Source organism: Chenopodium album, chromosome 3 (assembly GCF_948465745.1).
Source record: "Chenopodium album chromosome 3, dcCheAlbu1.1, whole genome shotgun sequence".
In the NCBI taxonomy this organism is placed as follows: Eukaryota; Viridiplantae; Streptophyta; class Magnoliopsida; order Caryophyllales; family Amaranthaceae; genus Chenopodium; species Chenopodium album.
In genome coordinates this window covers 5457851-5485653 of record NC_137836.1, presented here as the reverse complement: position 1 = coordinate 5485653, position 27803 = coordinate 5457851, and the positions used below count along the sequence as shown (strand labels likewise).

The following is a 27803-nucleotide window of genomic DNA, read 5'->3' as shown; positions in this document are numbered from 1 at the left end:
ATGATTGCTCTTTACAACCCAATCTTTTACCAAATAGTCCATAACTTCAACTTTTATCCAATGTCCCCATAGAGTCCACGTCTAAGGGCCTATTCGCTTTAACTTAATTTCAGTTCAGTTCAATTCAGCTCCAATCAGTTCAGTTTAGCTTTTAATTTTCTTATCTCATTAAATATTCATTTTAGCTCTATTCAGTTCAGTTTAGTTCAGCTACAATCAGTTCAGTTCAGTTCAGCTCTGTAAATGTAAACATGCCTTAAATTAGATTATCTACCTATACATAGTTCAAAATAAATACTCAAGTAAACCAACTTAGTTAATACCCTTATACATATATTATACTTTTAACTCTATTTAAAAACATGTACAATCACTTATTTTGGTTTAATTCTATTTATCAACATATAGATTCACTCATAAATCTACATTTATTCATAATTACACCAAAGAAGCCTACACATTAGCCTTACAAAAACTTAACTTCCGGCCGTGCTCACTAACAACACTACATTGCCCGGCGCGCAACAATAATATTGCAACAATTACCATTATAGAAATTTGCACAAATTTTGTAACATTTTCTCTTAATGTCTCTCTTCATCACATGAATCTCTTTTTTTTTTTTTGAAGACACATGAATCCCTATTTTATTTCTCTTTATCTCTACTCATCTTAAAAATTGAGCCTCCTCCATTGTTTTAAAACGAGAAAGTATTTACTTAACTAGACTTAGGTCATGTTCTGATTTACTGAACTAAGCTGAGTTGAACTGAACTGAACTGAACTTATAAGAGCTAAGTTGAACTATTTAACTATTGATTAGTGATGTTTAACTAAGGAATAATGATCTTTGATTATTTATTATTATATATATAAGTGTATATACAAAAATATATTAAAATATTAATGAAAAAAATAATAATATATTATTATTATTGTTATAATTTTTTTTGTTATTATTATTATTATTATTATTATTATTACTCCCTCCGTGTTTTTTTAAGTGATACATTTTCCATTTCCAGCCGTGTTTTTTTAAGTGATACATTTCCTTTTTTGGCAAAACAATACATTAAAATATTATATATCTCTCTTCTCATGGCCCCCACCCAAACCCACTACTACTTTTTTTATTATATCTTTCCTCTCACATTCATTACTTTTCAATAAACTATTAACCACACTATCTTTCTTTAACAATTTTTTAATACTCCACTACCCCACTTACCTCTTATTTTATTTAAGTCAATTAAATTGACTAAAATTATGTGCCGGTCAATATGTATCACTTAAAAAAACACGGAGGGAGTATTATCGTTTTTTTAATATATGCTAATAAGAAGGGGTGTAATAAGGGTAATAAGGTTTTTGTTGTTTTAACATAAATATTATTACTACAGTAATTTGTTTTAAATTAGAATAGAGTTGTCTTGTCACCAAAGTTCCAGTTGTCATCAAATACAGTACCAGCAAAAGCTTGAGCTTTCCATAAAAATGGCGGAAAACGGAAATTCTGGAATTGGTGACTACCAAGAGCTGCTGGAGGCCATTCTACATGAGATTCGGCAGTACCGGAGTTTTGTAGAGACCCGAATGGAGCCCATTTTGGTCTCCATTAGGGATACTCTTACGAGTCGCCTTCCCACTCCCCCACCTGTTCCAGCTCCAACTCCAGCTGCGGTTGCTTCCGTCGCTCGTCCTGCCGCCGGGATTGAGTAAGTTTGTACTTTTGAATTTCCTCTCTTATTGTTGTTGTATCATTGATGTTTGATTAAAGGGGTTTGTAATTAAGGGTTTTTGACTTTGCTGCTGGAGATTTGAATTGGGGTTTTAGTAAATTAGGATTTGAATTTGTTTGTAATTAGCCAACTATGCCTCTAATTTTAGCTGGAATTATGGGTTTTTCTGGCAAATTTCGAGGGCGAAATCGGGGGAGGTGGTTCTGAGCTAGGGGGATAGTTATTGTAGGGAGCCGAGGGAAGGGGAAGAATGGGAAGCTACCCGGTTATTGAATTTTCGGCTTGAGGATGAATCTCACCAGAAGATTAGGAAAAGGGTACTTCAAAAGTTGAACACATTGTTTGGAGGTTCTGATGATGATAACTTGGCTTGTAGGTTGGGTAGGGTTACTGATATGGAGATGTTCTTTTTGGTGTCCATGTACTTTTCGTTTCCTCGAGGTGAAGGAGGACCGGGGAGTTGTGTGGGAGTTGGATTTGTTGAAGCAAAATCTGATTATTCTGTTTTACTTTTTTCTTAAGAATCTAGAAGTAGATTTTTTGTTGATAATGGGTTATTAGATGTTGGGCGTACCTTGCTGATTACAACGTTCAGAAGGAGTCCGCCCCTTCACCTTGTCCTCCGTCGCCGTGGTGGTTTCTAAGCTCTTGGTATCGTTCTCTGCTAGGAATTCAGCTAAAACAGAGTATGAAAGTAAGAAAATGCAGGAAATGTGACCCAAAACTGATACTTGTATTGAAGATCAGTATAATCTAGCAATACAATCTCTCTTCTTTCGAGAGGAAGAGATTCTCTCCAAGTTTGTTCATCCACTCATCATTTGCATAACCCCTCCTACAAGCCAAATTACTTATTAAATACAATTAGCCATAACAAACTTACTGCCTTAGAGAATAACAAACTAGGATAGGAATTACTAAGCTGCCCTTAAGGCTAACAAACTTTGTAACAGAAATTCCAGCTCATTCTGCCAGCTCATTCTTCCAGCACCTTCAGCGGTTGGATGCAGCTGATTTAGTCTTCCTTCGAGCATATGTAAACTGTAGAGCAGGCCTGGGCTTATTATTGGGCTGATGCCTTGCAATACCCCCTTCCCAAACATTCACCTTGTCCTCAAGGTGGAAATGAGGAAACCGGCAGTCAAGTTCAGTGAAGTCCTCCCAAGTGGCTTCCCAATCTGGCAGCCCCTTCCATTGAACCAGGACCTCTGTAGCAGCCTGAGTAGTCCTCACCCCAAGAACTGCTTCTGGCTCTGTGTCAAGTACAAGTACCAAGTCAGAAGTGAGCTGAACAGGTAAGGGAGAAGCCTGCTGCCCTGCTCCAATGGCTTGTTTGAGCTGAGAAATGTGGAAAACGGGATGAATTCGAGCTGTAGCAGGAAGATCAAGCTTGTATGCCACCTCTCCAATTCTCTGGAGCAGAGGATAAGGGCCATAGTAGCGCGGAGAAAGTTTCTCATTCTTTCTTTTAGCCAAGGACTGCTGTCTGTATGGTCTGAGCTTCACATAGACCAAATCCCCAACCTGAAAGGAACCATCCCTTCTGCCCTTATTCTCATACTGCCTCATATAAATCTGAGCCTTGGCTAGATGGAACTTAAGGTCATCTAAGATAGCATCCCTCTCCATTAATTGATCTTCCAAAGAAGAGTCATGAGTACTACCAGGTGTGAAACGCAACAATTTAGGAGGATCCCTTCCATACACAGCCTTGAACGGAGAGCATCTGGTGGCACTGTGAAAAGCGGTGTTATAGCAATATTCTGCCCATGGCAGCCAAGTAGCCCAAGTCTTAGGTTTCCTATTAATAAAGCAACGCAAGTAGGACTCTACGCCCTTGTTCACAACCTCAGTTTGGCCATCGGACTCAGGATGATAAGAGGTGCTTCTTTTCAACTGAGTGCCTTGAAGCCTAAATAGTTCTGACCAGAAAATACTTAAAAAAACCTTGTCCCGATCAGAGACAATAGAAGACGGGATGCCATGAAGACGGATTATCTCCTTAGAGAAATTGTGAGCCACGGTTTGTGCAGTAAATGGATGTTTTAAGGGAATGAAATGCCCATACTTAGACAACCTGTCAACCACCACGAGGATTGAATCCCAACCCAAGGATTTTGGCAATCCCTCAATGAAGTCCATGGAGACGTCCTCCCAAATCTTGTCCGGAATTGGCAAAGGCTGAAGCAACCCGAGAGGAGAGAGAGTCGAGGTTTTATTTTGTTGACAAACATGGCAGCGCCTGACATATTCAGAGACATCCTTTCTCATGCCTTCCCAATACCATTCCCCGGCCATTCTCTGATAAGTCTTAAGGTCACCAGCATGACCACCAACAGGAGAGTCATGAAATTCCTTGAGAAACAGAGAGATGAGCTCAGAATTCTTTGGAAGCACCACCCTTCCCTTATACTTCAGAATACCATTCTCTACTGCAAACCATTTAGGAACAGCCTCCCCATTTTGTAACTGAGAGATCAATTTTTGCAAGACTTGATCCTTGGTAATGAACCCCTGAATGACCTCCCAGCTCAAGCCACATGTAGTGATTACAGCAGAAAGTTCTGGTGAGAATTGGCGCGATAATGCATCAGCTACCTTGTTGCAAGGACCGGGTTTGTAGTGGATTTCAAAAGAGTAACCCAGCAGCTTACTCACCCATTTTTGATATGCTTGCCCCACTTCCCTTTGCTCCAACAAAAACTTCAAACTTTTCTGGTCGGTTCTCACCACAAATTGTCTCCCTAGAAGATAATGTCTCCATTTCTCGATGGCAATCACGATCGCCATAAGTTCTCTTTCATAGATGGGTTTCATTCTAGCACGCATGCCCAAAATTTTTGCTAAAGTACGCAATTGGGTGAACACCTTGAAGCAACACAGCACCTAAACCATGTCCTGTCAGGCATAGCCAAGATCGGGGCCTGGGTCATGGCAGCCTTTAATGCCTCAAAAGCCTTAGTGGCCTCCCCTGTCCAACCCCAACAATCCTTACGAAGCTGGTCAGTTAAAGGACTAGCAATCAAAGCATAGTTCTGAATGAACTTCCTATAATACCCCGTGAGCCCTAAAAAACCCCGGAGCTCCTTGAGACTTTGAGGAACGGGCCTCTCTAACATAGCATGAACCTTCGATGCATCAACCTCTACCCCATCTGCCGAAATGACATGACCTAGATAGGCCACCTTAGCCTTCCCAAATTCACACTTTTTAAGGTTAGCATAGAGGTGGTGTGTAGTCAAGGTGGACAAAACTTGCTGCAAATGCCCTTGGTGCTCTGCCATAGACTTGCTGTAAACAAGTATATCGTCAAAGAAAACTAAGACGAACTTCCGGAGAAATGGTCTGAACACGTCATTCATTAATGACTGGAAGGTGGCAGGAGCGTTGGTGAGGCCGAAAGGCATCACCAAAAATTCATAGTGACCCTCATGGGTTCGGAAAGCGGTCTTATGAACATCCGATTCCATAACCCGAATCTGATGATACCCAGATTTTAGGTCCAATTTAGTGAACACAGTAGCACCAAACAATTCATCCAACAGTTCATCTATTACGGGAATGGGAAATTTATCGGGGATAGTCTCCTTATTCAAAGCACGATAGTCCACACAGAAACGCCATGATCCGTCCCTTTTTTTGACTAAAAGAACAGGACTAGAAAATGCACTAGTAGAGGGCTGAATTATACCTGCAACAAGCATATCTTTCACCAATTTTTCGATTTCATCCTTCTGGTATTGCGGGTATCTATAAGGGCGAACAGAGATTGAGTTAGCTCCACTCTTCAGGATGATAGAATGATCCACCGAACGTTGAGGTGGTAGCCCAATGGGCATATGAAACACCCCTTGAAACTAAGTCAGCAGGGGCTTGAGAGCTTTTGGAAAATGTGATTCCTCCTCCCCCGAGCTCTCCAAGTAATTAAACTCCAACAACACACCATGACCAGCCTTCTGTATAGTTTTCACCATCGCTTTCAAAGTGATGCAGGAGCGCCCTAGCTGAGGATCTCCCCTTAAGGTGACTGACTCCCCACCCGCCTGAAAACGCAACGTCTGAGTTTTCCAATTGGAGGAAATAGTCCCCAATTTTTCAAGCCATTGAACCCCTAAAATTACATCAGAATTTCCCAAAGGAAGAACAAGAAAATCCTCCTTGATTATGAGTCCTTGTAGTTCCAGCAACACCCCAACGCAAACCCCTTCTCCTTGTACAGCTGCCCCTGTCCCCAACGTGACACCAAAACTCCTAGATTCAGTAATTGGTAACTGCAAATGGTTTGCCGCCGCCGTTGAAATGAAATTATGAGTCGCACCAGGGTCAACCATCACAACAACCTTGCCGCCATTGATTTCACCTTCGAGGCGCATAGTTTTTGGGCTAGTAATACCCATGACTGAGCAAAGAGAAACGCCCGGATTAACCGCAAGTGGTGGTGAGAGTGGCGAAGGTGCGGGTGTATCAATTTCAGCGGCAGCGAGTTCACCCTAATCGCCCTCCTCCTCGTCGCTGTCATCCACCATGAGCAGCACGCTCAGTTCGCGGCGGCGACATCGATGATTTAGATTCCATTTCTCATCACAACGGAAGCATAATCCCTGCCCTCTTCTGTTGGACTTCCTTTTCCGTCAAACCGCCTTATATCGCCGGTTGTTTTGGACAATGGGGTGGTGGTGCGATTCTGGGTAAGGTGGGTGTTAGTGTTTAGGTTTGGGCTTGTGTTTTGGTTTGGGTTATTTGGGTAGGTAGTTTGTGGGTTGGATCTGTAGGTCGGGTTTGGGGTTCTCCAACTGGGTAGGCTGGAATTGGGCCTTGGTTTTGGGCTGAGCTTTAATTTTTCATCAATCCTCATCGAAAGCTCCATTGTCTGATCCAGAGTAACCGGATCTAAGATCCGAACCTCAACCCGTATTTCCTCTCTCAAACCATTGATATACTGTCCCTTCGCAATCTCCTCGGGCACTCCTTCAATCGGAGCCAATAGCTCGATGAATCGGCGTCTGTAGTCGGCCACCGAGCCGGTCTGTTGGTGGGCAAGCCACTGTTCGTGGAGCGTGCCCGTGGCGGTGGTGCGAAACCGACGGAGTAGAAGCTTCTTCAAATCTTCCCAAGTGAAGGGCGTCGCCGTCGAGCGCCACCACCGCGGCCTCCAGCTGATCCTCCGCCGATAGACGGTAAAAATGGAAGAAGCGCTCAGCTCGGAGAATCCACCCATCTGGGTTCGTGCCATCAAACAGGGGCAAATCGAGTTTCCTCAACTTCCAATTCGAATGCCCACCATCACCACTCTCCAAACGCGGTTGCGAACCGGCGAAAGGGTTGTCCCACTGATGTGGTGGTCCATTTCCCAAGAGAGAACGATTGTCCGACCGATTCTGCTCTGCTCCAGCAGCAAACTTGGCAGTAAGGTCGGCTTTGAGCGTCGCCAGAACATCAGTGATCTCCTGGGCCACGCGGCCAGGAACTCTGGCGATCTCCTGCTCCAGTAAATCCAAACGCTGCGCATGAGTCAAACGAGCCATCTTCTTCTCCGGCGAGAATCGAAACGGCTCTGATACCAAATTTGCTAGGAATTCAGCTAAAACAGAGTATGAAAGTAAGAAAATGCAGGAAATGTGACCCAAAACTGATATTTGTATTGAAGATCAGTATAATCTAGCAATACAATCTCTCTTCTTTCGAGAGGAAGAGATTCTCTCCAAGTTTGTTCATCCACTCATCATTTGCATAACCCCTCCTACAAGCCAAATTACTTATTAAATACAATTAGCCATAACAAACTAACTGCCTTAGAGAATAACAAACTAGGATAGGAATTACTAAGCTGCCCTTAAGGCTAACAAACTTTGTAACAGAAATTCCAGCTCATTCTGCCAGCTCATTCTTCCAGCACCTTCAGCGGTTGGATGCAGCTGATTTAGTCTTCCTTCGAGCATATGTAAACTGTATAGCAGGCCTGGGCTTATTATTGGGCTGATGCCTTGCATTCTCTAGTTGTTGGCGTTAAGTTTGTGGCATCGAATTGGTTTCTATTTTATGATTTGTGAATGCATTGAAGTACTTGTTGGAACAATTTCTATTTTAGTTGTTATGAATCATCAAGTTCTCTCATATTATGTTTCTGGTTAGTGCTATGAACTCAATGAAGTTCTTATTGAGTTATGAATAAACTATTTTCTGTTTGTGTCTACATTCTCTTGTTCCTATTTTTAATTGTTATGCTCTGGTTTCTTCTGACATCCCTTGAAACGTGTTTACAGTTCTTGTGATTGATGTGGCCATGATTTCTAACGATTCTATTGCTCAAATATATATTATATTAATGGACCCTAACAATGTGCTCTGAGGTTATGCTTGCAGTTCCTATTCTTTATGACATTATGTCTTGAGTTTAGATTAGATTTGGTCTTTGGACATGGAAATTGATATTTTGATAAGCAATTTTATTAGCGTAGTTTCTCATACAAATCTGGCGAGTTGTGATTCTTCTTGGTTTTTGCAGTTTTAATGATAATATGCTAGTGATGTTCTGAAGTTGAATTGAATTGTTGCCTGCTGTGTGTGGTACTGCCAGATGAATATTTACATCATCACCCAAGTAAAATGTGTTTTGACTGATGAGTTAGTTTAGGCTTTTGCAAAATTGTCTGGACTTGGAACACCCTGAAATTTTCAATTCTGAATCAATAAATTAAAGATAACATTGCGCAGTTTCTGTTGTTTTGTTCTTATGCAATTTGGCATATACACTGCTAATGGTTGCTGGGTTATGAAATTTAATTAAACTGGAAAGGGATTAAATCTGTGCCCTAGTGTCACTGGTCCTTAGTTCAATACTTTAGCTCATCCTTTATCTGCAAAGGTTGCTTGCATGAACCCTCTTGAGTTTTTTGCATTTTAGTATGGGATATCCTGCGGGCTTGTTTGACTGTTGCTAGAAATTAGAATGTTTCGGGATGTGTGTGATTTTTCTGAGTGTTATTACTTGTGAATGTGGTATTGCTGAAATTGTGTAGTTAGTTATTACCTGCCTTTGGGGATCTTATCAATGGGCAACTATTCACATGGTAGGTGTGTTTTGGGCTTATTTTTAGTTGGATTATCATTTTCTGGATGAATTGATTTTTTGAACTTCATTAAGTTATATCAATGTGATATTGTGATGTGATTAGTTTTAGAGTAGGGAATAAAAAAATCTTTCATTCGATATCTATAGTTGATTTCTTTGTTTATGATTTTTATACTATATCTTGTTAGCTGTGTGTGTGTCATTGCAAAATGCTAGTTCTCCATGCAGCGAAGATGAGTTTTTCTAGTTTTACTGATGCTAGTAGGCTGTGTTGGTGTGAGCATGACTGTCGATTTTGCAAGTATGTCAATGACTTACCTGAGATTTTAATTTTATTATTTTGTGGGCTTGCTTGGTAAAATAAAGGGTGAACTCTTGGCAGGGACTGTGGTTTAATCTTCATTGGCAATGTTGTTGAAATTGAGATGATATTATCTTGCATTACCAGACTTAAGAAGCATTGGCTCCTAAACTTTTGGCAGGGACTGGTTCATTTTTTTTTCTCTCATATGCTAGATTTGAATTTGAACGGGTTATTAAATGTTTTGAGGTTGGGCTCCTCAATGCTAGATAAGAATTCTGTTTCACTTTTTTCTTAAGAATATAGGTAAATTCTGGTAAATTTTTTGCTACTGTGTGTATCTTTGTGTTTTTTTGGATGTTATTACAAATTTGACAATTAAATTGTTTCATTTTATAATCATTTTTTTTGTTGTTGTTTTACAGGGACAGGTGCGCTGACTTGACCATCTTCCTGATGGTCATGTCAGCCATCCAGATGTACGCGTCGTACCTTCTCAACTTGCACATGCAGATTGCCGTGCGAGCGAGAGTAAGTATTTTGTTTTTAATGTTTTTCTAAAATCTTGTTTGTCCTGTTTAATTAAATGCGCTATTGTATTTAGATTGTGGCCATCCACGTACCTTATAAAGTCCGTAGCTAAGCTTATAGGATCGTATGTAGTCTCATGTATATCTTTGTTCCTGATCGTCCATGAAGCCCACAATAAAGTTGCAAAAATCAGTAATTCGCTCCTGGTCATTAGAGGACACCTCCGAGGAATAAAGGGGCTTGAGTGAATTCTGGAGGAGATTTAGGGGTGAAGGGACATTTTCTTATTGTTACGTTTTGAATTGTTGAATGAAAATCTCGTTTGCTGCATTTTTGTAACAGAAATGCAAAGATCTAAAAGGTTTGTCACATCGAAAATATTAGAGGATACTAATTGTAGAAGGTTTCCTATTTAAAATCACGGGTGTGGGTCAGATAATTTAACAAGTCTTTATGCTCCTATTTGAACAACTCCTATTTGTTTTTTTGTTCTAACATAACTGTTTACTTTAACCACATATTTTACAGGTTGCGTACACACTCTTGGCCGTCCTTGGCATTCCAGGGCTCGTGGTGCTCGCGCTTTTCGTCTCGTATTTGCTTCAGCTCATGGGCTTCATGAGACTTTTTCTTCCGAGAGGCAGAGGAGCTTGACTCTGTGGTTTTTAGTATTCTAGGAGTTTTGAGATGTTGATAGTTGCATATTTGTCCATATTTTTACTCCCTTCTTCTATAGTCGTCTTTTATTCATTATATGGAGTTATTATTACTATTGGAGCTTAATTACTATGTTTTGATCATGTCAGCTAGCTATTCAGATGTACACAACACATCATACCTTGCTATTTAGATGTACACAACACATCATACCTTTTCAACTTGCACTGTAAGAGCGAGGGTAAGTATTTTGTTTTAATGTTTAATTACTATGTTTTGATGTTCTTAAGTGACATGGCTAGGGTTACAATAGGAGCAAATAGCTACCACGCACCCACCGTTGTCTAGAAAAACTGCACTATTTCTTTCTCTTATAATTTTTGCTTACATTTATTTATGTTTTCATTTTTTTTTTTTTTTTTGGTTATCATTAGACATGGAAGGAAATCAAATTTATGTCTCTAACAAAATGTGAAATTCCATAAAATCAATTATTCACATCAATGATCCAAAAAGTCAGCACAAATTATGCTTATTGGAGATACAAAATTGATAATATGGAAAGTAAGGAAATTGGAAAATATGGCAATCGGTCAATTTCATTTATCACTCAGTAAAATTACCATTTGGTTACTGGAGACCTGTGTTAAGGATGTGTTGATTGTCAAAGAAATTGGCATTGATTTAGGGTTTTGAAATGTTTGAAACTGTAGAATCTTCAACCGCATTCGGGACCTCTGATTTTGTTATTTTTTTTTTGGAATTTTATGATTTTGTTTGGAAATTTTGAATATGGGATGGTGTTGAACTTTATAGGTTGGGATTGGATTTTGGAGGTAAGCTAAGGATGATAATCAACAATTTTCTAAAGGGTTACTGTATAATCAAGCTAACTGCATAGTTTGTTTGGGATAAATATAATTTTTACTTGGTGAAAGGTGAGCATGGAGGTATGGATTGGTGCTCATAAATTATTTATCTTGTGTTAATACAAGTGTTCAATGGTAGTATATAATTAAAATTTGATCGTACCATATATATTTTGACCTTGCTAAAGATATAAACAAATTTTAAGATTTGTGGAAGAGTAAAAGAAAATTTCTTTATTTCTATTGGACTTCACCAAGGCCATATGTTATGTGTTTTCATCTTCAAAAGTTTTAGATGAAATAACATGGTCTATCTAGGACGGCATTTCGTGTTGCATGTCACTTGCAGATGATATTAAATTGGTGGTTGAGATTATATTCTCATTAGGATTAAGGTAAATGCTAAGCTATAGAAATTGAAGCTTAGGTTAGAGTAAAACCAAGTACATGGAGTGCAAAGTATTTGAGGGAGCTAAGGGAGGACACAATATTTTTAGATGGTAAAGTTTCACCCCTAAGCAAATTTAAGTGCCTTGGGTCCATTTTACAAATTAATTAATGTATTGACCAAGATGCAATTCATAATTGAGGAGGCTCAAATGGAGAGCTGCATCTGCAAGTCTGTAACCATAGTTTACTTGTGAGGCTAATTTGGAAAATTCTATAGGACAAATTTTAACCAGCATTATATGGTAGAAATGTTAAACTAAGAAAAGATAAAACAGATGTGTATGTTGAGAATAAAAGATGGATGTGAGCATAACACAGATGCGTATTTTGAAAATTGAGATGGACATGTAGGAACACCTGATATTAGTTTTCAAAATGAGGATATTTAGAGTATGGTTGGAGTTGTTGATATTGAGGATATGCTAAGGAAAAACCAATAGAGCTTTTGTATTGAATGGCTAATTTCAGCAATTTTAGGGCATTGCGCGGTACTCTGATGGATAGTTTGTGCTTCTGAAACTAAGTGACCTGAACTCCTGAAGTGGGGTTTTCTTTAGCTAGATATACTTGCATCTTTTTATTTTATTTCTATATGTTTATCTTTTTGTTCTGGGTTTGCTTCTTCTAAAATGAGGAATGGTAAGAGGCTATTTTTTAGTGGATCAGTCTCTGTATGTATAGAGTTTAATTGTGAACCTTTTATCTGTGCTTCCATTTTCCCCACCTCCCCCATCCCCCTCAAAAAATAACGTGTGTTTGCAATACATATGAATTGATTAAGAATATTTGATTACATATAATCACTGATTTGTTATTTGCTAAACCGGTTATTAGATGAGTGATGAAAAACAATTTCAAAATTAAACAATCTCATTACCTTTGTACAAGGGTTGAATAACAAAATGAGCCAAAGTTAACTCCCTATTGCTCATCATGACTTGAAGCGGAGTGAAAGGAACAATATTTTTTCACATTGAGTGCCCCTACTTTTCAAATAATCATATGCTTATTGGCTACAATTTCCCAATAGTGCATAACATATATACTCAAAATTTGGAACTCTTGAACCTTCATAAACAGCCTTTCCAGATAGTAGGTAAGTAGGAACAGAAATGTCTGATTCCTATTGCATGGATCAATTTTGTTCAGGGGAGAGGAGCTTTATCTTGTTGTGAAGTACCATTTGAGAGTTGAGACTCTGTATCATTGGATTGCTAGGTTAAACTGTGGGTCGTGCATATTTGTCACAGTATGTTTAATTGCAGGGTTCTATGTTCTTTTATGGATATTTTGATTGACTTAAGGGTGATACATTTTAGAGGATGAAAGAATTGCAAGCTAGTGAAAATGGGAAAAAGATGCTTCGGCTTAGTGTAGAAGCTGGTGGATGTTCTGGTTTTCAATATGCGTTTGCGCTGGATGATAACTAAAACAATGATGGCAGGTACTGTGGTATTTCTTCATTTGGTTTTTTGGTTGCATGAGAATGATAGTTGCTTCTTTTGTTTGTCGTTCTCTGATAAGCTCATAAAAGTACATCATTTTATTTATTAGACTCTTGTTTTTATATTGACTTTTACTAATTTAAATGTTTATTAAGTAATTTTTCTTCCCGAGACACGAGTTACTACTATTTGATTTATTTGTTTGTAGGAAGGAAGGTTACGTTATCAAAGTAATATTTTATTGCCGCTCGGAATAAACGACGCAAAGGTCACAAGCTCGACCAACTCACTTATGTGTTAACCCAATAATGTTATATTGCAAATAGCCAAGTGGGCCTTGGAGTATATCAGTTGCTTACTAGCTAGAACAAAAGAGGAAGGGTAGCTCATGAACATCTCTCTTTCTTGCGGGTTCACAAAGTAAAACCTCCACCGATTTTCGCGGGTATCAAATTATCAAGCAAGAGAAGAAAAGGATGAAATCAGATAATTATTGGAGCGAAATATTCAGAGCAGCTAAGATCAATCAAACGCCTCTTATCTTTCTGTTAGAGGAGCTCTTTAGGGAATTCAGTTCATATTTTTTGGGGGGATGATTTGGAGGCTAGGTTGACTATAAATTGGAAGTATATATCAGAATTGGGGCAGAGTGGTATCGGGGAAAAAAACTGAAGCTAGCAGAGGAAGGAAGGAAGAAGCAATTTATGAATCTGCTCATTGCTCATGGTTGATTCCCCAAAGTTCAACTCTAATAATTGGTACTCTTTATTTAATTAGTAGCTTATAGCTTTGCATGTATAGCTTCAGTTAATGATAATTCGTTGGATAAAGTAGTAGAATTTGCTAAGTTACTTTTGTTTTTATTGTTTCAATTCTTTGTTAGATTAGGTGATTTATAATAATTGCAATTTGATTATTTGTTGGATGATCTACGAAGTTGTTCAATCTCAATTATTGTTTTCTTTCTTTTTAGTCATATGAGTGATATAATTGTCATTGTTATGATTCTAATTCTTAATATGTCAGGCTAGATTATTAGTGGGTAGGGAAATATATTATGCATTGGATTATTAGAATAGATTTGTTGTAATTATTGGGTATTATGCTTATGTCTTAATTGGTTTGATAATCCGTTTGATTATTATGAACTAGTAGGATTATATTTTAGACCGGCCATCTTTAGTGTAATTTGCTAGTTTAATCGCTAGAGTATTAACTTTTGATCCGTAATTGTCCTAGTTAATACCATTAGTAGTGATTAGGTGTTTGATTGGTGACTAAAACTTGTCGTAATACCTAAGATTATCAACCATTTGAGTTGCACAAGTCCGAGCTTGTGAGATTTGTGGCCTAAGTTAACTACTTCCTTGTTATTAATGCGGCTAATTAATCGAGTCTAGAGAGCTTGTTCTAGATTATTAGTTAGTTAGATGATATTCCGAGAGCTCGTTTGGTGTATTTGCAAATAAGGGAAGTGTTGAATGCTTGTTTGTGTTCATTGGTTAACATTAAGATATAAACATAATTCGTATAATTTGATGAGCAATATTTGATACTCCAATGTTATAATACATCTCCCGATTCCCTATTTCATTATTCTTGATTTTATCGTATTTCACTTTTTATTAGTTTATTTCCCCGTATTTTATTTGTTATCTAGCTAGTAGCTTATTTATTAGATCATATCATTATTTGTTCAAAACAGGGGTTTCTAACTTACACAAGTAATAATTTGATAATCCAATTCTCTGTGGGATCGACCCTAGCTTACCCTACTACATTTTAGGAGGTTTTAGTTAGGTTTATTCTTGGTAGACACGCGACAGTCGTACCAAATTTTGGCGCCGTTGCCGGGGACTTGGCATTTTATTACATTAATACTTGTGTTTTTGCCAACTTTCCTTATTAACTTGTCATCTAGTTCCTTGTGTGTTTATGTGTGACAGAAATTTGAAGAATCAAAGATTAAGGGAATTTGCAGCAAGGAACCAGGGACTTATAATTAACCCTTTTTCTACGTATTTTGTAGCTAAAAGGACTCGTGCTCAAATACTGGATCAAGCTCGTCAGATTCCGTTGCCTCTAAGTGAGAGTTCATCTTCGGAGGAGGAAACTGAAGAAAATTTTGAGATGGCTGACCGTACCTTAAAGCAGCTTGCTGTTCCTACATTTGATCCTAATTTGCTGTGCATATTAGATGGCGGGGCAGAATGTGAGATCAAGCCTGGACTGATCAGAGCATTACCCACATTTTCAGGTTTCCGCAATACTAGTTCCTTGGGTTCAGTTTACATGAATGAGGCGAACAGGTTTTTGAAGGAATTTCACATAGCATGTTCGGGGATGAAACCTGCTGGTGTAACCCTTGATCAGCTCAAGTTAAAGGCATTTCCTTTTGCCTTGACTGATGCTGCCAAGGAGTGGCTGTTCGGACTGCCTGCAGGAACCATCACAACCTGGGCTCAGATGCAAGAAAAATTCATAGAAAAATATTTTCCGGCATCTTTGGCAGCAAACATTAGAAAAGAAATGTGTGGGATTCGACAAGAAGATGCAGAGACACTTCATGAGTATTGGGAGCGGTTCAAAAAGCTATGTGACAGCTGTCCAAACCATCAGATCAGTGAGCAGTTGTTAGTGCAATACTTTTATGAAGGGCTCACGGAATCGGATCGGAACCTAATTGATGCTGCAAGTGGCGGAGCATTGGTTGATAAGACACCCGCAGAGGCAAAGACACTGATAGCAAATATGGCAGCAAACTCTCAGTACCGTGGAGGTCGAAATATTAAGTCCAGTTCTATACGTCAAGTTAATGAAGTAGTGAGTTCTAACTTCCAGCAACAATTAGCTAAACTCACTTCTTTAGTGGAGCGAGTGATGATTGAAAAAGGGCAAGAAAAAGTTTGTGGCATATGTTCGATAGCAGGACACCCAACTGATATGTGCCCTACTATGCAAGAGGAACAAGTGAATTCTATTGGTGGTGGTCAGGGGCAGCAAAGGCGTTGTGATCCGTTCTCTCAGACTTATAATCCGGGGTGGAGAGATCATCCAAACCTGAGATATGGCAATGTTCAGCAGCAGGCAGGCAACTCCAACCTCAGACAACCAGCTTTCCAGCAACAAGCACCTAATCCTCCACCTGGTTTTCATCAACAACCGCAATATCAGCCGCGACCTCAAAATCAGCAAGTTTCCCAGCCTCAATCTGGTAGCATGTCTCTAGAAGAAATCGTGAAGGCAATGGCTGACAACACTTTGAATTTTCAGCAAGAAACAAGAAGTGGACTAAAGAACTTGGAGAACCAAGTTTCTCAGTTAGCTAACACAGTGGGAAAACTCCAAGCTCAGAATTCTAACAAGTTGCCTAGCCAACCAGAGAGAAATCCGAAGGAGAATGCAAGCGCCATATCACTTAGAAGTGGCAAGCAGCTAGAGGTTCCAGAAAAAAGCAAGAGTGAAGTGCTAGCAGAACACGAAGAGGAACAGGAGACTGTTGTTCCAGAAAAAAATGAGCAACCCTCTAAGGTAAGTGATGTTGTTTCATCCAAAACTAACCATTTTTCTTCTTCTGTTCCTTTCCCTAGCAGGTTAACTTCTAAGGATAAGAAGAAAGAGATGGAAAAGGAGGTGCTAGATGTATTTCGCAAGGTAGAGGTGAACATACCTTTACTGGAAGCCATTAGACAAGTGCCGCGTTATGTAAAGTTTCTGAAGGATTTATGCACTAACAAGCGGAAATTGAATGGAGATGAAAAGGTCAGTGTAAGTGAGAACGTATCTGCTGTCTTACAGAGGAAAATTCCTCCCAAGTGCAAGGATCCAGGTATTTTTACTATACCTTGTAGAATAGGCAACACGAGATATGAGAGGTGCATGTTAGACTTAGGAGCTTCTATTAATGTGATGCCTTTATCTATTTATAAAGCTCTGAACTTAGGACCTTTAAAAGATACTCGTGTGATTATTCAACTTGCTGACCGTTCTAATACTTATCCTTTAGGAGTGATTGAGGATGTCTTAGTACAAGTAAATGAACTTGTGTTTCCTGCTGATTTTTATGTGTTAGATATGCCAAATGATGAATCTTCTAATGCAACACCAATCTTATTAGGGAGACCTTTTCTAAAAACATCTAGAACCAAGATTGATGTTCATAGTGGGATTTTGACTATGGAATTTGATGGGGAGGTTATCCGGTTTAATTTATTTGATGCCATGAGATACCCCTCTGATTGTGAATCTGTTTCTAGTATAGATGTCATTGAAGCATTAACTGAGCAAGTATTTTTTCTCTCTGGTCATGATGCATTAGATGTTGTTTTGACTGAACCTATGGAAAAAGAGCAATACACTAACCTGCAGGAACATTTTGAGCTCGAAAATGATGTCAAGGAAGCTTTCTCCTCCTTGGAAGTACTTCCAAATAAGCAAGGAAGGTATGCAGATAAATTTATGAAATTGCCTGTCACATCTAACAGACTTTTACCTTCTGTTGTACAGCCACCTGAAGTGGAGTTAAAACCTTTGCCTGAACACTTGAAGTATGCATTTTTGGGAGAGAATGACACGCTTCCAGTCATAATTGCGAGTAATCTAACTCCAACTCAAGAGCAAAAGCTGGTGCAAGTTCTCAAGGAGCACAAAACAGCCTTAGGGTGGACAGTTGCAGATATTAAAGGGATTAGCCCCTCTATGTGCCAACATAGAATCTTATTAGAAGAGGGAGCTAAACCCGTGAGACAAAGTGCAACGACGACTTAATCCACCCATGATGGAAGTGGTGAAGAAAGAAGTACTAAAGCTTCTCGAAGTGGGGGTGATATACCCTATATCAGATAGCCCTTGGGTCAGTCCCTTGCAAGTAGTCCCAAAAAAGTCAGGAGTCACAGTGGTGGAGAATGATAAGGGAGAAATGGTTCCCACCCGAGTGCAAAATGGGTGGAGAGTTTGTGTTGATTACAGGAAACCTCCGTCGCTGTGGTGGTTTCTAAGCTCTTGGTATCGTTCTCTAGTTGTCGGCGTTAAGTTTGTGGCATCGAATTGGTTTCTATTTTATGATTTGTGAATGCATTGAAGTACTTGTTGGAACAATTTCTATTTTAGTTGTTATGAATCATCAAGTTCTCTCATATTATGTTTCTGGTTAGTGCTATGAACTCAATGAAGTTCTTATTGAGTTATGAATAAACTATTTTCTGTTTGTGTCTACATTCTCTTGTTCCTATTTTTAATTGTTATGCTCTGGTTTCTTCTGACATCCCTTGAAACGTGTTTACAGTTCTTGTGATTGATGTGGCCATGATTTCTAACGATTCTATTGCTCAAATATATATTATATTAATGGACCCTAACAATGTGCTCTGAGGTTATGCTTGCAGTTCCTATTCTTTATGACATTATGTCTTGAGTTTAGATTAGATTTGGTCTTTGGACATGGAAATTGATATTTTGATAAGCAATTTTATTAGCGTAGTTTCTCATACAAATCTGGCGAGTTGTGATTCTTCTTGGTTTTTGCAGTTTTAATGATAATATGCTAGTGATGTTCTGAAGTTGAATTGAATTGTTGCCTGCTGTGTGTGGTACTGCCAGATGAATATTTACATCATCACCCAAGTAAAATGTGTTTTGACTGATGAGTTAGTTTAGGCTTTTGCAAAATTGTCTGGACTTGGAACACCCTGAAATTTTCAATTCTGAATCAATAAATTAAAGATAACATTGCGCAGTTTCTGTTGTTTTGTTCTTATGCAATTTGGCATATACACTGCTAATGGTTGCTGGGTTATGAAATTTAATTAAACTGGAAAGGGATTAAATCTGTGCCTTAGTGTCACTGGTCCTTAGTTCAATACTTTGGCTCATCTTTTATCTGCAAAGGTTGCTTGCATGAACCCTCTTGAGTTTTTTGCATTTTAGTATGGGATATCCTGCGGGCTTGTTTGACTGTTGCTAGAAATTAGAATGTTTTGGGATGTGTGTGATTTTTCTGAGTGTTATTACTTGTGAATGTGGTATTGCTGAAATTGTGTAGTTAGTTATTACCTGCCTTTGGGGATCTTATCAATGGGAAACTATTCACATGGTAGGTGTGTTTTGGGCTTATTTTTAGTTGGATTATCATTTTCTGGATGAATTGATTTTTTGAACTTCATTAAGTTATATCAATGTGATATTGTGATGTGATTAGTTTTAGAGTAGGGAATAAAAAAAAATCTTTCATTCGATATCTATAGTTGATTTCTTTGTTTATGATTTTTATACTATATCTTGTTAGCTGTGTGTGTGTCATTGCAAAATGCTAGTTCTCCATGCAGCGAAGATGAGTTTTTCTAGTTTTACTGATGCTAGTAGGCTGTGTTGGTGTGAGCATGACTGTCGATTTTGCAAGTATGTCAATGACTTACCTGAGATTTTAATTTTATTATTTTGTGGGCTTGCTTGGTAAAATAAAGGGTGAACTCTTGGCAGGGACTGTGGTTTAATCTTCATTGGCAATGTTGTTGAAATTGAGATGATATTATCTTGCATTACCAGACTTAAGAAGCATTGGCTCCTAAACTTTTGGCAGGGACTGGTTTATTTTTTTTCTCTCATATGCTAGATTTGAATTTGAACGGGTTATTAAATGTTTTGAGGTTGGGCTCCTCAATGCTAGATAAGAATTCTGTTTCACTTTTTTCTTAAGAATATAGGTAAATTCTGGTAAATTTTTTGCTATTGTGTGTATCTTTGTGTTTTTTTGGATGTTATTACAAATTTGACAATTAAATTGTTTCATTTTATAATCATTTTTTTGGTTGTTGTTTTACAGGGACAAGCGCGCTGACTTGACCATCTTCCTGATGGTCATGTCAGCCATCCAGATGTACGCGTCGTACTTTCTCAACTTGCACATGCAGATTGCCGTGCGAGCGAGAGTAAGTATTTTGTTTTTAATGTTTTTCTAAAATCTTGTTTGTCCTGTTTAATTAAATGCGCTATTGTATTTAGATTGTGGCCATCCACGTACCTTATAAAGTCCGTAGCTAAGCTTATAGGATCGTATGTAGTCTCATGTATATCTTTGTTCCTGATCGTCCATGAAGCCCACAATAAAGTTGCAAAAATCAGTAATTCGCTCCTGGTCATTAGAGGACACCTCCGAGGAATAAAGGGGCTTGAGTGAATTCTAGAGGAGATTTAGGGGTGAAGGGACATTTTCTTATTGTAACGTTTTGAATTGCTGAATGAAAATCTCGTTTGCTGCATTTTTGTAACAGAAATGCAAAGATCTAAAAGGTTTGTCACATCAAAAATATTAGAGGATACTAATTGTAGAAGGTTTCCTATTTAAAGTCACGGGTGTGGGTCAGATAATTTAACAAGTCTTTATGCTCTTATTTGAACAACTCCTATTTGTTTTTTTGTTCTAACATAACTGTTTACTTTAACCACATATTTTACAGGTTGCGTACACACTCTTGGCCGTCCTTGGCATTCCAGGGCTCGTGGTGCTCGCGCTTTTCGTCTCGTATTTGCTTCAGCTCATGGGCTTCGTGAGACTTTTTCTTCCGAGAGGCAGAGGAGCTTGACTCTGTGGTTTTTAGGATTCTAGGAGTTTTGAGATGTTGATAGTTGCATATTTGTCCATATTTTTACTCCCTTCTTCTATAGTCGTCTTTTATTCATTATATGGAGTTATTATTACTATTGGAGCTTAATTACTATGTTTTGATCATGTCAGCTAGCTATTCAGATGTACACAACACATCATACCTTGCTATTCAGATGTACACAACACATCATACCTTTTCAACTTGCACTGTAAGAGCGAGGGTAAGTATTTTGTTTTAATGTTTTATAAAAATCTTGTTTGCTCTGTTTAATTAATAGAAACATAAAACTTAACTTTTCAATCTTGCTTCTGGTCTTCTAAACCACACCAAGTGGATCGCACTCCAACCAGACCTTTGCATATCCAAAACATCTCACAATCTCCACACCAAAACACGCTATTACGGCTTCAGCAATACCCGGATCCCAACCACCAGCAATCGACGAGCAGCATTGACTAACAGCTCACCATTAGAGTCACGAACAGCAGCTCCCAACCTCACCATAGGTCCATTCATAATTGCATCATCGACGTTGGTTTTTATAACCCCATCAGGAGGACAATGTCATGAGGTTGCAGACCTTGTATCCCTGTATACTACTCTACCAAACACTCTGCTTGCATTTAGATTGTGGTCATCCACGTACCTTATAAAGCCCGTAGCTAAGCTTATAGGATCGTATGTAGTCTCATGTATAGCTTTGTTCCTGATCGTCCATGAAGCCCACAATAAAGTTGCAAAAATCAGTAATTCGCTCCTGGTCATCAGAGAATACCTCCGAGGAATGAAGGGGCTTGACTGTTTGAGATGTGTGGTTTTAGATTATTCTAGGAGTTTGGGATGTTGATAATTGCATATTTGTCCTTATTTTTATTCCGAACGATTTCTCTTAATATTGTTAAAATAGAAATTAATTCCCATTATGCTTCGTTTTAAAAACAAATTCCCAAAGTAGTGTCCACGTAGGATTGGTTTTCGGTTCAACTTAAAACCGCTAACGGTATTAGCGGTTTTGCAATTTTTGTAAAATAAAGTCAAAGAGACCTGTTTTTATTGAAAGGCGGTCTCTTTGAAGTTATAAGTGTAATTGTCAACGCTCTCTTTTCTTGTTGTGGGCTAAGAATTAACAAGGACACAAAGAGACCTGTCGTATTGAAAGGCGGTCTCTTTGAAATAATTTTCCTATAGACTATGTCTTGTGATTTATGTTGATGACTACACGGAATAATCAAATTTGGTTCATGTTAGCCGACCCCACTTTTGGGATTAAGGCTTTGATTGATTGATTGATTGATTGATTGACTATGTCTTGTGAATTAACCAAGGACGCAAAGAGACCTGTTATTGTTAGAGGCGGTCTCTTTTTTAAAACCGCTATTACCATTAGCGGTTTTAAGTTGAACCAAAAGCAAAAAAAACGATCCTACGTGGACACTATGTAGGGAATTTATTTTTAAATCAATGTATTATGGGAATTGATTTTTATTTCAACAATATTATGGGAAATCGTTATTTTTATTCCCTTTTCTATTTTCGTCTTTTATTCATTAAATAGAGTTATTATTACTAATTGAATTTAATTACTATGTTTTGATGTTCTTAAGTGACATGGGCTAGAGTTACAAATTTACAATAGGAGCAAATAACTACCACTCACCCACCGTTTTCTAGAAAAACTGCAGTATTTCTTTCTCTTATTATTTTTGCTTACATTTATTTATGTTTTTTTTTTTTTTTTTTTTTTTTTTTTTTTTTTTTTTTTTTGGTTATCATCAGACATGGAAGGAAATCAAATTTATGTCTCTAACAAAATGTGAAATTCCATAAAATTAATTATTCACATCAGTGATCCAAAAAGTCAACACAAATTATGCTTATTGGAGATACAAATTGATAATATGGAAAGTAAGGAAATTGGCAAATATGACAATTGGTCAATTTAATTTATCACTCAGCAAATTTCATTTATGAATAATAAAGGTCACTACTTTAAAATTAAGGTCACTATGTTCAACATATTGTTATGTTTCAGATTTGCAATAATATTAAAAATCATACAAGTTTTAATAAAGGTTACTATATTTAATAATAGGGCACTATGTTCAATATAAGATCAGTTGCACTGTTGCACACGTATAGACTTAGGTTGCACAAATACAGGTTCTGACATGGATACGGGTACGAATTGAAACGAATACGGAAAATCGTCTATCTCAAAAAAAGGGACACGGGTACAGAATGTTAAAAATCCTATGATAAAATAAATAAAAAAAAAAAGAAAAAATAGAAAAAGAAAAAAAGAATTTGACCATATATTTGTCATTCGGTCCGCTCATTAGATCATATTGTATCATATTAACAATGAGATTCATATTAAGGCACTCCTATTATTTAATAATTACCTTCTTTATCATAGTTTACTTAAAATTTCTCATCAAAAAAATGGTAGAAAGAGAGATGTTGTAGTATATTTGTATGTTTTACAATTAAGTTGGCATTTGCATAAAATGCTTAAAAACTATTGGAATCCAAGTTAATGAAAAACTAGCCTTTTGGCCCGTGCAATGCACGGCTTGTTCATAGAAAATTGAATTGAGAGATGAGTGAGAAAATACCAATAAATAATTATGAGTGTAATATGTAAATAAAAACATAATTAAAGAAATAAAAATTTTGGGACTTTAATTTAAAATGAGACTTAATAGAAAGATGGAGAGACTAAAATCAAAGAGAGTAATTAAAAAGGTTGAATTAAAAAGGGGAGATGAAGATGAAGTGTTTAATGAAAGAGTTAAGAAAAATAGTATAATCAAAAATAAAAAATATAAAATGACATGTGGCACGTTGAGTTGAAGAAGAAGATAGGGAAGTGTAATAAAATGATGACACATGTTTTTTTTGGTTTGCTTTTTTAAATACTAAGTATAGATTATAACTCATTAATGTTAATTAAGTATTAAAACGACATTCATTGTGGAATAAAATAATAAATACAATAGCGTAATATAAATTTTTACTCATGGTGAATCAATGTGAAATAGTTGTTCACTTGATAAACAATAATGGTAATAAAAGTTGGAAATTTCAAAGGGGTGTAATCCTGTAAGGGTTTCAACATGGCTCAAGTATTTATATGTGTCGTCATGTCATTATGTATGTGACGCCATATCATAAATTTCATTATGACTTAAGGGATCACACATAACATGTTATCCTATTGAGATTTAATAATATTATAGATATAAAGCTTTGGAAGATTCAAACAATTTTTTTTTTTTTTTTTTATTATGCTCGCGAGCATTCAATTGTATAAGTGAAGTGGAGACTCTCAAAGGTTGAATCAATCAAAACATGATATTGAAATATTGAAAAATATAAATGAGAGCAAAGCTATACATTACAAATGATTAATACCAAAAACAATCAATCAAAACATGATATTGAAATACATAAATGATAGCAAAGCCATATATTACAAATTGAAGCTCATAGATGAACAAAAATAGTTTATGAGCTCGGATTGATTATTATTATACAAGGTGTTCAAAAGCCGAGCTTTAACACAATATCTCCTAAACAAACTAAACTTGAGCAAAATTTTGAGCTCAGATGAAAGTTCAGGCTTGATCTCGTGCTCGACTAAGTTAAATGAACATGAATTAGTGAAAATCTGACTTATTTACCAGAAAAGGTTACAACTTAGATTTATACTCTTTGCTAATTGCCATCATAAAGTTGGACCTTCCTTCCATTAAGTGGTTGTGCTGGTCTAGCATTCTTGATCTTATTGGCCTCACAAAGAGGGGCCTTCAAAGCTTCAACTTGATCCTTTGCAATCGATTTCACCTAAAATTTAAATCAACAACCAAATTAAAAGGAGGAATGTATAAGCCATTTATCACATATGTATTCAATAGCATGTACGTAGCCATTCTTATTGTGTGCATTGAGTTTGTCATCAACTATTCTCATTCGTTACTGGTTATGTCAAGCTTTAGTTATCACATTGTCTTGACTTCTCATAATTATAAATTTGACATGTTTCACAAAAACAATATGTACGTAGTTAAGTATTGTCTATCATCCTTGTCAAAAAAAAAAAAAAAAAAGTGTTGTCTATCATCTCCTCATCATTGTACTCAGTTTAACAATGTGTAAACTTAATTTTTTGATTAGTTTAATCAAATTGTTGTCTTGGAAAATATAACAAAATATATTGCATTATGTTTTCTATAAAAGCATACGTGAGTTACAAAGGAAAACACGTAAAGTAGAATACGTAAAAAAAACAAAAAGGAATGAAGGAAGTAATTATTGTTGTACAATATACAGTACATACCTTGGTAAGAACATTCCAAGTGACATTCTCATCACAAGGAGGGGTAGTGAGAGAGCCAGGATATCTGTAATATTTGCGAGGCCTCCTTCTCAAGAATCTTGAATCAAACCTTGGAATTGCGACTATTCTTTCATGATCTTGACATGGTTCTTTAGCTAATTCATCCAACTGGGGTTTTAGCTGAAATCCATCGAGATCAAACAAACACGTACACACAATAAATGGATTTTGTTCGCCGCATATAATCAAGTTCCAGACTCATACCACCATGTAAAATTTCCCCTGATTTAAAATCCGTGTACACTAGGTAACAAACCAAATCCTCCCCTAAAAGTAGCATATTAAGCTTGATTATATTGCGACTTAAATAAATTATAGCCCATTGCTTATCATACATGTTGAAATTTCCATTTCACTATGCTCTTTTTAAATGATCTGTATTCATATTCATTATATTATTGTATGATTTGTATCTGCGAAAATGCATCTATGTTTTCCTAGCTCGTGACACCCTTCAAATGAAGTTTAATAAGTACAGTACATAAATATAACCCTACAAACATACCATGGTAAGAACAGGATCAGGTTTGCCATACTCGTAAAGGATCCCTACAACAGACCGGCTGCCATCAGCAGCTACATATACCTGGTGTAGCTCTGCCGCGTATCTTTGTAATGCACATACAAATATTCAAACAGAACAATTTCATTAATGAAAATAATTATATCTAAAATTACTAATCACAATAACAATGTCCCAATCCCTCGTAATCAAGTCTTGAAATCTAAAGGACTGAAGAAGAATTTAGCTTACTGGACACCATTAAGGCGATGCTCTGAAGGAGTATGCCAATGCATCTGCTTCAACTTGTATGTTTCTCCATCAAACATCAAATCTCCTCGACCAGTAAATACAACCTGAATTATTACATACCGTTCATAGGAATTCCTTATTCAGAATTAATGCGCAAACATTTTATATGTAACAAGGGCTTTAGTAGGAAAATAACCTCAACTTCAATGCCATCAGTAGACAATGAAGCATTGTAAATGTGGTAGTCTCTAGTCAAAGGTTTCATGTTTTTGTTGATGACAACGTCGTTGGTGTTGATATCGATAGGGGATTGCCTCTTGCCGGTAGAGCAAGCTGTATAGTTCGGGTGCTTGCTTCCCCATTTATCTACTTCTGAATAATTATACAGAGGAAGATCCTCTGATTCATGTAACAAAAGAAAAATATTATAAGGGACTGTAATCATCTATGCTTTGATCATTTTTAACTTTGTAAGATAAGGTCAATTTCAATAGCTTAAACAGCATAAACCAAACATTATAATCTCAAAACGATCAAGTGAAAGAGTTTAATTTTCTACAACGGAAACAACAAAGACATAATATTAATCATGGTAAAGAATGTCCTGATGTACGCAACATTATCCTTAGCCGGTTATGCCTTAACTAGTTAAAACGTACACTAAGAGACATTAGAGAAATAGAGTACCTGAGGCAAAGACACCAATGAACATGAAGGAAGCACAAAACAAGAGAAGGGCAGGAAAAGACGAAATCATTGTATTTTCTTGCCCTTTGCTAGTTTATTTCTGAATCACAAACAGAAAAAACTCTCTAGAATTGTATATTGTTCTACCTGCAGAGTTTACCACACTTAGATTTGTGATACCAAGGAATAAATGGCTAAGCTTTTCTGATTTTCTCTTCCTCTTGTTTTATTTAGCTCATTGCATTTACACTCAATGATGGGGAAATTCTGGTGGTTATATATAGCAATTCTTCACCTTAAATTCCTCAAAAAAAAAAAAAAAACACTATTATATGATGTAAAAATATATGTTTTGCTTAATTAGATGTAACTTGGTGGGCCAAAAGGTCCATTAACAATAGGAAGTTCCTGTAAATTTAATTAGAGATGAGATATGCCATTAACAGGATTATTATTGTTCCACAGTTAAAGTATCTTAATTTTTGTTGCTATAATAGTCATTAATAATGGTAATTGAAGTAAAGCGTCTACTTAAGAGCAACGCAACCAAAATTTGATGCCAATATAGTAAAATTTAAGAGTCTACTAAAGAGCAACGTATCTTATTATGTCTGTCCTTGTCTTGAAGTCGATGCGATTAAACACTAGTTAGGCTTATTAAACACTAGTTGTTTTTATTAATGGTGACACTATATATATGTTCGATTCTAATTACACATATGTCAAAACTATTGATACGCCCAAAAACAAAAAATGTAACAGTTAATTTGAAACAGAGGGAGTAAGTTGAAATGAGCCACACATCTACTATTGAGACGTAAGCTCAAATTGTGGGTTGACTGTTTTACTCATTTCTTTAACCAAGAAAGGGATCACAATCACTAGAATTTAGAAGCATGACATGTAAAGATTATACGACCCAAAATCAACATATTATTTGGTCCAAAATTAAAGAAAAAAAATGTCATAATATAATATAAGCCACCATGTAAGGATGAAATAAAAAGTCCTAGGTAGCAATTTATAAGTCAAACAAATAAATAAAACCTCCCACATACATATTGGAAGGCATGCAAGCATTTCCTAACACACTTTGAGTGCACAGTGCACTGTTAGTGGTCACAATAAAACAGTTGCACTCTGAACATTGAGCAAGATAATGGTGGTGCCATGCTGTGAAAGGAACAACTACTCTGGAATTTTCTGTTTGTTTCTTCACAAGTAGAAGAAAAGGCAGCTTAATAATTCTATCACCACATCTAAATGATATCTTCTTCACCTCGAAGCATCGCGAT

General features: G+C 36.9%; 3 protein-coding genes across 7 annotated transcripts; 2 read left to right on the top strand and 1 right to left on the bottom strand.

The window, feature by feature from the left end:
• The first annotated feature begins 1328 nt into the window (after positions 1-1328).
• LOC145623767 (uncharacterized) lies at positions 1329-13061 on the top strand. Its single transcript, XM_081676636.1, has 4 exons — positions 1329-1715; positions 9538-9643; positions 10172-10541; positions 12939-13061. The coding sequence occupies exons 1-3, from the start codon at positions 1495-1497 to the stop codon at positions 10295-10297; spliced, it is 453 nt and encodes a 150-aa protein (XP_081532762.1). The 5' UTR covers positions 1329-1494; the 3' UTR covers positions 10298-10541; positions 12939-13061.
• Positions 13062-13276: 215 nt separating this feature from the next.
• On the top strand, positions 13277-22171 carry LOC145623766 (uncharacterized). 5 transcript variants are annotated; one of them, XR_014110228.1, is made up of 5 exons: positions 13277-13822; positions 15094-18068; positions 19885-19990; positions 20519-20888; positions 21019-22171. XR_014110228.1 is itself a non-coding variant. In XM_081676635.1 (2 exons), exon 2 carries the CDS (start codon positions 15195-15197, stop codon positions 17829-17831), a length of 2637 nt encoding a protein of 878 aa, XP_081532761.1. In that variant the 5' UTR covers positions 13277-13822; positions 15094-15194; the 3' UTR covers positions 17832-19870. The 5 variants fall into 5 exon arrangements, 1 of the variants encoding a protein (XP_081532761.1); XR_014110227.1 differs by having other exon boundaries at positions 21000-22171; XR_014110226.1 differs by having other exon boundaries at positions 20519-22171.
• A 1904-nt stretch (positions 22172-24075) lies between these two features.
• LOC145610997 (alpha carbonic anhydrase 1, chloroplastic-like) lies at positions 24076-26778 on the bottom strand. The gene is made up of 6 exons (XM_081666247.1): positions 26509-26778; positions 26018-26220; positions 25822-25925; positions 25573-25675; positions 25008-25187; positions 24076-24514 (listed from the first exon to the last, which is right to left on the bottom strand). The coding sequence occupies exons 1-6, from the start codon at positions 26576-26578 to the stop codon at positions 24386-24388; spliced, it is 789 nt and encodes a 262-aa protein (XP_081522373.1). The 5' UTR covers positions 26579-26778; the 3' UTR covers positions 24076-24385.
• Between the last annotated feature and the right edge of the window lie 1025 nt (positions 26779-27803).